This window comes from Erigeron canadensis, chromosome 1, assembly GCF_010389155.1.
Source record: "Erigeron canadensis isolate Cc75 chromosome 1, C_canadensis_v1, whole genome shotgun sequence".
NCBI classification, from domain to species: Eukaryota; Viridiplantae; Streptophyta; class Magnoliopsida; order Asterales; family Asteraceae; genus Erigeron; species Erigeron canadensis.
In genome coordinates, this window is record NC_057761.1 from 54,916,772 (window position 1) to 54,929,260 (window position 12,489).

The window sequence follows — 12,489 nt, forward strand, 5'->3', positions numbered from 1 at the left end:
TGTAAGTTTTCAATTTACCACTATCTTTTGAAATTTTAAACCATAAGTTTATTTTTGTTTTAACCAGTTATTTGTTTAAAAAACCAAAATACAACTTCCAAACAAGACAGATATGAGGTAGTTTATATTGTAAATTCACCGATGTACTATTTTTTCCTTGTTTTATTTGCCTTCTTTTTTATTTTTATTGTGTGTTCAAAAAGTATTATAAATAAGAAATAAGTACATATGCATGATATCAAATTATTAATAAGAACATCAATAGTGAGGTCTATCATCTAGTAAGGTAGCTCATGGTGATGTACTGATATGAAACTTTATATATAAAAGTGTCTCCCGTTCTATTTGAGAATCCACAAAAGTAAAAGAGGGAGAAGTCCACATGTATGGACGCTGGTTAGGTCTCATCTAACCCTCATTTTTCTTTTATTTATTTTTACTATCAGCGTTACATCATATGTTTCTTATTTTTATTTTAAAAAAACACTACTTTCAATTATATTTTTTTTCTTACTCATTTCTCAAATATTTAATTAGTTTACATAAAAATAAAAACAAAACATGAAAGCTTTTATTTTTTTAATTATTGATTGGTTAAGAAATTAAATGAGACCACCATTTCTTTTCTATCCCTTTTCTCATGTTCAGGAGAAAGCAATTTGAGAACGTGATTGAAATTTTTCTTTACCAACCACATTTTTCAGAAAACAGTTCAAAAATGTGAGAACGAGTATCGTTAAAAAAGGCAGAACTTAAAGCTAAAGTGGACCTTCAAATGGTTACCTTCAAATTATTTTAATATATATAAAAGTTGGATTATATCATGTGTATATATACTTTAGGAAAATAATGACAGTCATGATAAATTGATAATGACAACTTTATTGTTGTAATTAGGAGCTTATTTATAAAATTAACATATTAATTTTATAACTATTAATTTTATAAATAAGCTACTAATTACAACAATAAAGTTTTAATTTATACATTGAAACTCATCAACTTGGATTTTCGCATGACACAAAATGTAAATTTTAATGCATTCAAATAGGTTATATTAACAGTATTAAAGGATGCTATTAACAACACCCTATACTGTATTTAAGTTTAGGTGTGAAATATTTTTAAACCATAAAATTCATGAGGGCCAAAACATTTATTCATTAAACAATAAATACTAAAATATTAGTATGTGAGAGGTTACACACCTAAACTTTATTATCAAACAACCTTAAATATATATATATATATATATATATATATATATATATATATATATATAATATGATTTTTCTAACTACAACCATTTAGGTTGTTTTTAATCATTTTACTTTCTAAATATAATCTAACATAAATACAAATCCCCTCAATCAAATGATTAGTACGCCCATTTTTTTTCTTTTCTTCAACGAAGTCAAAATAAGGTAATTCTTACTTAATATTATGTTCCTAATTTCTCTTAAAAATCAAAACTTTTCTATACTTTTTATTTATCAAAATTAAACCCACTTCCACCATCAGTTTGTTTTCTGTGATCTCTATATACTATCTGTAATTGTTAGTTTTGCTTGTTTGTATATATATAAAAATGATTAATTGATCGTGAGTAATAAAGGTACATTTAGTTGTGAAAAATGTTTTCCAAGTTTTTCATTTCGAATTTTCTAGAAAATAAACGGATTTTTCAAACTCTAGAAAACAAATGAAAATTTTACAAACGCGTTCAAATTTAAAAATCGGAAAACAACTTGAGGTTTTGGAAATTTAAAAAATGAAAAGTGGAAAACAATAAAAATGTGTTTTCTAATTTTCCATTGAATACTGGAAAACAATTTTTTCTGTTTTCATGAAAAAATAGATTTTGAACGCGTTTCTTGTTTTTCATGTGTTTTTTTGAAAATGAAAATGGAAGACATAAAAGTTTTTTTGAACTAAACGCACCCTAAGTACTTTTCATGCTTGTTTTTTATTTTTTTAAAAAAAACTTGAAAGCTAGCGAGAAGCTAGACTACAAACAAGGAAGTATCAGGTAATAAAAACAAGCAAGTACAAAGTGGAAGCAAATTAAAAAATTCACATAAAATGTCGTTACACACTATGAATTCTTTCACAAAAGTGTAAGTCAAATATGACTATTACTCTAAATAAATCATCCTCGTATGTTTTTTTTATTGTTCGCTTCATATGATGTTTTATATAATTCATATACTAGATATTAGACCCGTGTTCAACACTGGATACGAGATTTACGATATTATCAATATTAGATTTTCATACATTTAAGTCATATAAGCTTATAATTTTGAAAAAGTACGGTTTTAAGTGTTATATTTTGCAAGTTATAGTACAATAATCATAGGTTCGTCACTGTCATTATTAGCCTAGACATATTGATGAAATTGTTTGTTGTAGTCATTCCACAAGGCACATGCTATATATAATAATTTCTCCATTATAGAATATTTTGAAACCAAATATACTCATAATGTGATATTATTATGAAAGATAATTAAGAATAAAAATATAAACATATTTATGATCTTGTACTTGACATTTAGGTATATGGATTTAATCATGATGCGCGTCCATAACACGCATATGTTTATTTTCAAGCACTTGTTCTATGATAATATGATAACAATTAGGATTGTTTTTATATTCCTTGATAATAATTAGGACTCTTGATTTGAGTGACAACTGTAACTTTAAACATTAAAATGCAAAACTAATATACGAAAAAGGAGAAAATTATGTACCTTTTTGATTGAGAGATAGAATGAATTTTGAATGGAGTTTATATTGATTTGGATTTAGGATTCAAGTAACCCTCTGTTGTAAATCGTGTTTGGTTCTATGATCGTCCCATATCCTGTGATTCTTATTGTGTTTAAGACAATGATGTTGTATATCGTTATCTGTTATTATGTTTGGGATATGTATCTAAAGCTAACATTGTATTTATATCTAATATTAAACTAAACATTAATATTTATAATTATAAAAATCTAATCTAATATTTGTTATTAAGTCATTAGGTTTTGAAATAAATTTTTTGTAGAAAATATTTGATATGTTAAAAAATTTTTTAATTTAAAAATGATTATAAATTTTAAAAAATTCTCTCAAGTTGACGGCTAAAAATAAATATAAATTAAGTATTCAGGGCTAAAAAGTGTAAATTATTGATGGAAAACAAAAAAGTGTAAATAATGAGACTTTTTTTACAAATTAATATAAATATTAATATAATAATATATTTGGATAATGATTATTAAGATTTTTAATTTGTAGTTTATCTAAATGATGACATCATCAAAAGTCAATTTGATGAAATCAAACGATGTGATTAGTTAATAAGTCATTAGTTCAACTGTCTTATAGTATATATAAAGATGATGCATGTTGTGTCTGACAATAATAAAAAGAACAAATTCATCATTAATTTAAGAAAAATTTGCATTTATGTTAAATATATTTAGAAAGTATTTAATTATTAAAAACAGTGTATAGGGTTGTAGTTAGAAAAACCCTATAAGGATTATATTAGAGGTGTCGATCGAATATCACAACAAAGAGTCTAGAATATGTTTTTTACGTGACAATGTTTGGACCCAAAATTATGTCATATATAAACATGTAACAAAAACAATAAAAAAAAAAGTAAAAGAATAATAAGAGTGTATAAAAAGAAACAATAACTATATTAAATGTTAGATAATCGTAAGCCATAAAGATTATAAAAGTTGTTTTATATTAAAAACATTATATATATAAAAATGGATGAAAATAATCAAAACCGAATGTTTAAAAGTAAAACTGTAACTGTATGATATTTATTTGATGAAAACATGAGAATGCAAAAGTTTAATATCAAGAAAGTGAAAACGAAAACTTTAAAAAGTTAAAAGATAGAAAATTTAAGAGATTAAAATGAAAAATTGATAATATTTATTATGTATTATAAAAATTTATATATTTTATGCATAAAGAACTTATAAGTTCATATAAGTTTTTGGTATATATAATACTAATCGAGTAAATTCAAATGATATTGTAATTAATTTAAGGGAAAAGTGACTATAAGGTTGTACGACACCTAAACAAAGGTGTGGAACCTTTCACATATAGATTTTTTAATATTTTTTTATTAATGAATAAATGTTTGGAGCCCATGAATTTTATGGATAAAAAAACTGTTGGATATTTTAGTGTAATTGGATTAATTTGTTTTGATCGGTGATGTCATAATAATACATCATATAGGATTGGAGGTACGGAGTGCACTCCTATTTGAATTTATTATAAACTTAGGGGCGAAGATAGAGGGTCCGGGGGCAGCGCCCCTGGGAGTGGGGTCTAAGGGGCGACAGCCCCTGGCGGGGTAGTGAAAATTTCTCCAAAAATTTAATTTTTGTAACTTGAGGGACCAAAGATGACAATTCGAAATGCCCATGTAAATAACTTTTGGCAGTTTCATGTTCATAAAATACATCTCGTAATCATAATATGATCATCCTCTTTTTCTGGTTTTTTCTCTCAAACATAAACACACTGAACGTTCTAAATTCTTGTATCCGATTGAATAGTTTGGGTGAACTGCCAAATTAATTCAATCTGAAAGTGATTAAACGCCTTTTAGAGATTTATTATATCCGGTTTTCTGTTCGTTATTTACGAATTTTCCAACAAAAACAATATGTGAGTGTTCTACACCTAAGCTTAAGTACGTAACAAACTTTATATTATCATCCTTTTAACTTAATGCCTCATAATCATTATAATTAAACTGTAATTCAAGGCCAAAGGTATGACCGTGGTAACTTTAATTAATACACCATCACGTATTGATTATCTTGAGTTTCACCAAACACACCTTATAATGGTTTGTAATACGAATGACTGTATCCAACCATTATGTGTAAATCGATGTACTTGACAAAATCTTAAAAAAGTGTGTTATTTGAAGGTTTAATAGCATGAATAGAGGGAATTAAAAAAATAAATAACGAAAACGAACCACAATGACCATCTCTACATGACTACATGTAGTGACAAGGGGTGAGATTGAGTCGGTTTGAGTCAGTTTTGGCTAAAAACTGAAACCCAAACCGATCCGTTCTGTTTTTGGGAAACCAAAACCATTGTATTCGGTTTTGAATCGGTTCGGTTTTCTGGTTTGATGGTTTGGGTTGGGTCGGTTTTGGTATTGGTTTTTTCTTTCTTTCTTTCATTATATATGATGTTGATTTAATCATCTTTAAATGTCATTCTCGTGGAATTACATGCTTATAACATTTTTGTAGCAAACCTGGAAATAAAACTAGTGAATTGATAATACTTAGTCTTGGTGAGTTAATGTCTTTAAACACTGCATGCTATCTACTCGTCTATTTCGTTTTATATTTCCATCATTTATCAGATTGTTATTTTTGTTCTTTTATAGTAGTTAAAAGCTTCTTTTTACCTTTTTGGCATATATATAAAATGAGATAAATATAAAAAAGTTAAAAAAATATAAATATATATGGTTTTCGATTCGGTTCGGTTTTGACGTTCGGTTTTTATATATGAAACCGAAACCCGAACCGATCCGTTCGGTTTTTGAAAAACCAAAACCAAACCAAGGGTTTGGTTCGGTTTTCGGTTTTCTCTGTTTAGTTTTTTCGGGTTTTTTTGGTTTTTGGATTTTCGGTTCGGTTTTTGCTTATCCCTGTACAGTGTAATAACAACTTATGAAATTAAAATGTCTTTTTGTGCCCTCTCGTGCCATGCACTTTATGAACCAAAATAGAGGGTCATCTAGTTTTGGACTTTCCACGCGCGCCAAATGATAAATTTTTTGTGAATGAATAGTAATTAACACCTTCAATTTTAGTGCACCTATCTCAGAATTGAATTTTGCGTAATGATAATTAATTAACCAATTGATAGATGTCATTGGGTGATAGCCCAACGAACTTTGTGGTTTCTTACTACGGTATTAAGGGTTAGAATAATCTTGTCATATGTAATTGTGGTAAGGGGTTCTAGCAACGTTATATCCATTTACACATTATACAGCAAACCCTTTAAGGCGTTGTCGGGATTTTAAATTCGACGTGGGTAGTGCGCCAAAGTTGAGAATGCATGTTAGCCATTTATCCTCCCTGCCTCTAAAAAAAAGTTAACCAATAGATAATCAATGATGCAATCTTTCAAAACAAAGACAATTAATGAAAGGAAAATAATTGATCCTCCTAATTGTCACCATCGAATAAATTAAAAAGATTTTTAGGCTAATAAATTAAGAGGATTAATCATTACCTTTAATGATATCCCTACAAACCACATAAACTTAATTAAATAAGTAATATAAGATATTGTGTCATGGTCATAACGTTAATGTAGCAAGTTTATTTATAAGAAAACAGTGTAATCTATATCTAGAAAAAAAAGTGATTAATCATAACGTGTCGATATTATAAATTTGAAAAATTTCATACAATATATTAGTGATGTCGTACGTCACATCCTCCTATATATAGATATAGACATATGATGATACTAGCAACTTATAAATCCCAACACAAAAACGTAACTACGTACTTTCTAACATATATATCTCAATGGCTTCAATGTGCTTCTTTTTTGGTGCGGTTCCACGGTGCAATCGTTCTTTAGATAGACGTTTTGACATTTGCAAGCCAAAGTATTTATCACAGCTTCCCTTAATGGCAGTCAGTACTGATCAGCTGGCTAAGCCAGAGCAAGTAATTAGACGATCGGCAAATTATCAACCATCATTATGGTCATTTGATTATATTCAATCGCTCTCTAGTAAATACATTGTATGCATCTTTTTCTATCCAAGTTTAATTTCGATTTTGGTAAATGTAATTTATTTTGATGCACAATACTATGAGCATATATTTTTCGATAATATTTACATTTTAATCTGACATATATAGGGAGAAGATTATGCATCAAGAGCAAATAGTTTGAAGGAAGCAGTGAAGACGATGATACAAAATGCGGGCAAACCATCGGGTACCCTTGAGCTGGTTGATGACTTACAAAGACTTGGAATAGCGTATAATTTTGTTGATGAAATAAGTGATGCCATGGAGATGATTTATCGTGATTACTTTCAAACAGAAGACAAGTGGAATAAGATGGACATCAACCTTAAAGCGATTGGTTTTAGACTACTCAGACAACATGGTTATCATGTTCCTCAAGGTACGTACGACCGAGTTAATAAAATACCCCATCTGATTGTTACTAAACTTGTCACCTTTTAAATTTTCAAAGTCAAATTTTACAAACTTTGACCATAACTTTTTTTATTTATGTTATATGATATTTGATAAAAGTTATATATAAATTGATTGTGTTTTAGATGTTTGTTTCATTAATATAACTTTCATAAACTATTATACTCGTAACACAAATAAAAATCTTTATCGTCAAAGTTGTTAAAGTTTGAGTTTATAATTTTAAAAGTGGAAAGTTTAGTGGGACAAAGAGAGTAATAATATCATATATTTTTGGATATTATAGACTTAATATTTAGACTTTAGACTAAATATCATTATATATATTACATTTGGAGTAACACCTTTATTGGTTACTGTAAACAACATCTGTATTTTTTTTTATTACTAGTAGTTAAATATCATAAGTTGAGTTATTTTTATTTTGAAAAAGATTATTTTTTAGTTTACTAGCTTTAATTTATATGCTAATGAATTACAAAAATTACATTTAATTTAGAACTTTTTCATGCATAATGTCTTGGTGGATCATAGTTTATGCTAGCTGGAAGATAAATAAATGGTTTTCTTTCTTTGATTTTGCACACATAATTAGAGATATTTGGGAACTTTATTGAGAAGATTCAAGATCTTAAGCCACACTCACACGAGGATATGAAGGGGATATTGAACTTGTACGAGGCATCTTATTATTCATTCGAGAATGAGGACATAATGGACAATGCTAGAGACATCACAACCAAGTATCTCAATGAAAATTTAGAGAACCTTGATGAAAATATATTACCTTTAGTAACTCACGCTTTGGAGGTTCCGTTGAATTGGAGAATACGAAGAGTGGAAGCACAATGGTTTATCAAAGCATATGAGAACAGAGGTCACGCGAATCCCACGTTGATCGAGCTAGCAAAATTGGATTTCGATATGGTCCAGGCTATCTATCTTGAAGATCTAAAACACGCATCAAGGTATCATCGATCCATAATAAAGTGTCTCTCTTTAATTATATATATATAGGCCGGTTAATTAGTCAATTAGTAGTTTGTTTGGATATATAACTAATTGATGATATACACTGCTAGGTGGTGGAAAAATACAAAATGGGAGAAGAAGTTTAACTTTGCTCGAGACCGGTTGGTGGAGAGTTTTATGTGGACGATTGGTATCATAGACGAGCCTCGCCTTAGTTTCGGAAGGAGATCACTAGCAAAGGTTATCGCCATGATTACTACTATTGATGATGTTTATGATGTGTATGGGACTTTGGACGAACTTGAACAATTCACTGATGCTACCCGAAGGTACGTACGTACGTGTTAATTATTTACTAGCTAAATTAAGTTGGAATTAATAATTAGTATTATTGATGATTTCATGACCAAAAGTTTTCTTAATTGTTCGTGCGTGCGTGATCCGTTTATTTAATTAATTATAGATGGGATCTCAATGCGATTAAACAACTCCCAGAGTATATGCAGACATGTTTCTTTGGCTTCTACAACTCGATAAACGATATCACTTACGACACACTCACAGACACAGGCTTACTCATCCTCGAGTACCTGAAAGAAGCAGTAATATAATTATTCAACTCAAATTGAAATACTAATTACTCCTATTTACAAATCAATCAAAATATACGTGCGTTAGTAACAATATATATATATATATATATATATATTTAATTGCAGTGGTTAGGTATTTGCAAGGCGTACTTAGTAGAAGCACGGTGGTACCATGATGGATACACACCAACATTCAAAGAGTACACGGACAATGGTATCACTTCAATATCGGGTCCTTTAGTACTCATGCATGTTATGTTTTTTACGTCAATTTCTTCAAACGAAGAAATCCTGCAATGCTTGAAAAGATCTGAATCCATCATTCGCTACTCATCCATAATCTTTCGACTTGCTGACGACTTGGGGACATCCGCGGTATGTGATCGATCTCTCTACCTTCTTTCTCTCTGACCATGTTTATATATACTCTACTTGAACTTAAATTTAATTTGGCTCACCCGAAATACATACATATATACATATATATATATACATATATACATATATATATATATAAAGTTGGAAACATTTTTTTTAAGTACCATGAGAACTCTGAAATTATATATTTGTTCACATGTTTTTTTTTGTTTATTCACATGTGAAATGATATAAAAATGTATGTTATAAAAGAAACTTTTTTAAGAACCCTTCAAGATAGCCTTTGGTGAACTTGTGAATCAATTTGTTCACGTTTTTTGTTTACATGTGATAAACAGCTATATAAAAGGTTTTGAAAAAAAGTTTCTTTTGTAACATATATTTTTATAACGTTTCACATGTGAATAAACAAAAAAAACATGTGAACAAATATATAGTTTCAAAGTTCTCACGGTTCTTACATAAAAATGGGTTTTTAAAATAAGGGTCTCATATATATATATATATATATATACACTAGCTAACACAGCACCCGCGCGATACGACACAGTAGTCATCGCGACGACGTTGTGGTAGTGGGGCGATTATTAGTGGCAAAGGCGGTGTTGAGTAGTGTAAGTTATTGATGTAAAAGATTAATTAATAGAGATATTTTGAACAATAAATGATTGATAGTTTAATTTAATTATTAATGTTAATGGGTAGCGTAGATAGAAACATTTTAAGAGGTGCTATGTGTAAATATTACACAAATTTCAACATTTCCATAAATAAGAAACTATACTTTTAATAATATACTAGCACGGTACCCGCACAATGCGGCGGTGGTCGTGGCGTCGACGGTGTGATGGTTGGGCGACTGTTGGTGGTGGAACGACATTCAGTTTTGTATATAATTGATGTAAATGATTAATGGATATATTTTAAATGATAAATAATTGATAATATTACTTAATCATTAATGTTAAGGGGTAGTGCATGTAAAAGTATTTTAATGGGTGCTAAGTGAAATTATTACACATTATCAAAAATAAAGAGGCCTATTCTTTTTTATAATATTGTATAGATATAGAAGTATAGATATAGATATATGAGAAAAATGAATTTAAGGTAGTCCAACACTTATCTAAGCTTAGGTGTAAAAACTTCTTACATACTAATATTTTAGTATTTCTTGTTTAATGAATAAATATTTGGGCCCTCATAAAATTTATGGTTTATAAAATTAGTACGTATGGATATTTTTGAGTTTTGTTAATGACATCCCTAAGGGCTGTCAGTATTAATTAACTTGATGCTTTAAAATTTGTACTTTATCTTGTGAAAATTCAGGGAGCGTTTATTGATATATAGAGTACTACTTTTTATGCATGTAATAAGCTGTTAATGACGCTGTCATTATCATTTTCCTTATTATTATAAGGGTATTCGTACTTAATAAACTTTATAACATTTCTTGCATGGGTCATAAAAAATTTATATCTTTATTCATTCATGTTATTTCTCGCGATTTGTATTATAGTCCCTACGTACGCTTATATAATTAAAAAGGTTGTTTTATTTTTTAGTAGCGTACTGTTTTTTTTGGGGGTACATTTGTATATATCATAATCACACAATCTAAACATATATCTCTCTAAACTATGCTTTAAGGGTAATGTATGTATTAAAAACTTATAATTTGAGGTTATATGTTTTTATATGCAAGTTTAGGCGAGAATGTATGAAATTTTCCTTTGTTTTTAAAGAGTTATAGAATTATTTTAAATTTTATCTATATCTATAAACTAATACTGTATATATAAACAAAATCCACCTTTTTACTTTAATGTAAAATTTAAAAATCATTATATATATTAATTAAAGTATCAAAAACTTTTATCAAAAATCAAAATTTTTCCATATTATTTCAAATTGTACAATTAAAATATAACTTTTAGATATAAGTCATATAACTAATTTGTATAATCTAAATAACCTTTACATATAACTAAAGAAAATGTATAGTTTTGATATACTTTCTCCGTCTCATTTTAGTTGTCATGTTGACTAACTTTGACCGTAAATAATTTTGTATGTGTCATGTAACACTTGATATAAAATATATGAATGGATTGGGTTTTTAATGTACTTTTCGTTCATATAAATTTCATCAACTATTATATAGTACAAACAAAGTTATCTACGGTCAAAGTTAGTCAACATAACAATTAAAATGGGACGGTGAGAGGAGTTTTTAAATAGAGTTATTTCAAAATGTATGATTTAAGAATTAATTTTTAAATATAACTAAAGAACAATAAAAGTCAAATTCGTAGTCAAAATTGTGTAGTCAAACTCACAAAACCAAACTGGTCAACCTCGTTTTATTAAATAAGAAAATATTGATTAAAGTGGCCGTACATGTGCTGTCTAAATAAAGTTGTACACGTTTTTTAAAGAATGTTGGGAGTATTATATATTATAATAATGTTTGTAGATAACATCATGTATATATTCTAAAATCAATAATCTTATGTGTCGTGCTAGAAATTCTTTAATCCTCTTTTGGTTGTGGATTTAGACTCGATACACATAGACAATTGCTTCCCTCAACAAGATAAATATTTTAGCCGGCCGATCATTGACTCAAGATATCGCTTATTTATAACCTATGAATATTTTGTTGCATGCTTTTAGGATGAAATGGCGAGAGGGGATATCGCAAAATCAATCCAGTGTTATATGCATGAGACTGGTGCCACCGAAGAAGAAGCTAGAACTTACATAAAATCGTTAATGATGGAGACTTGGAAAATACTAAACAAAGAACGCCCACGCGCGGGTGATTCTCAATTTTTAAAAGAGTTTTATGACGGTGCAACAAATCTTGTTAAGACGTCGCAGTTCTTTTACAACGATGGAGACGGTCACGGTCATCCCGACGTGACCAAATCTCGTGTTCAGTCGCTCTTGCTTAATCCAATCCAAGGAATGTAATATTGTTTTAAAGACTATATATGCATGGATCGGACTTCAATGTATGTAATAAAACGTTAAAGGCTATAAATAAAGATTAATAATAATTATGAGAATATATATGGTTATAAAATTACTGATTTGCTACACTAGTGCTTAAGATGGTTTTTTTTTATTAATGTTATATTTAGGTCAATATTTTCTTGTAGGAATCTGGAAATGTCTCTGCTTAATTACTGCACATGTTTCATGTTTGTCCTCTTTTTATGACTTTTATTAATCGAATGGACCAAAAGTGTCTTTGATGGGCTGCATGTATATACATGCGATGTGGG

At 28.6% G+C, this 12,489-nt stretch overlaps 1 protein-coding gene across 1 annotated transcript; it reads left to right on the top strand.

Annotated features, from left to right (window-relative positions):
• Positions 1–6,566: 6,566 nt before the first annotated feature.
• LOC122578695 (R-linalool synthase QH1, chloroplastic-like) lies at positions 6,567–12,287 on the top strand. Its single transcript, XM_043750717.1, has 7 exons — positions 6,567–6,827; positions 6,948–7,218; positions 7,849–8,221; positions 8,336–8,554; positions 8,689–8,827; positions 8,945–9,193; positions 11,876–12,287. The coding sequence occupies exons 1-7, from the start codon at positions 6,606–6,608 to the stop codon at positions 12,173–12,175; spliced, it is 1,773 nt and encodes a 590-aa protein (XP_043606652.1). The 5' UTR covers positions 6,567–6,605; the 3' UTR covers positions 12,176–12,287.
• Positions 12,288–12,489: the final 202 nt, after the last annotated feature.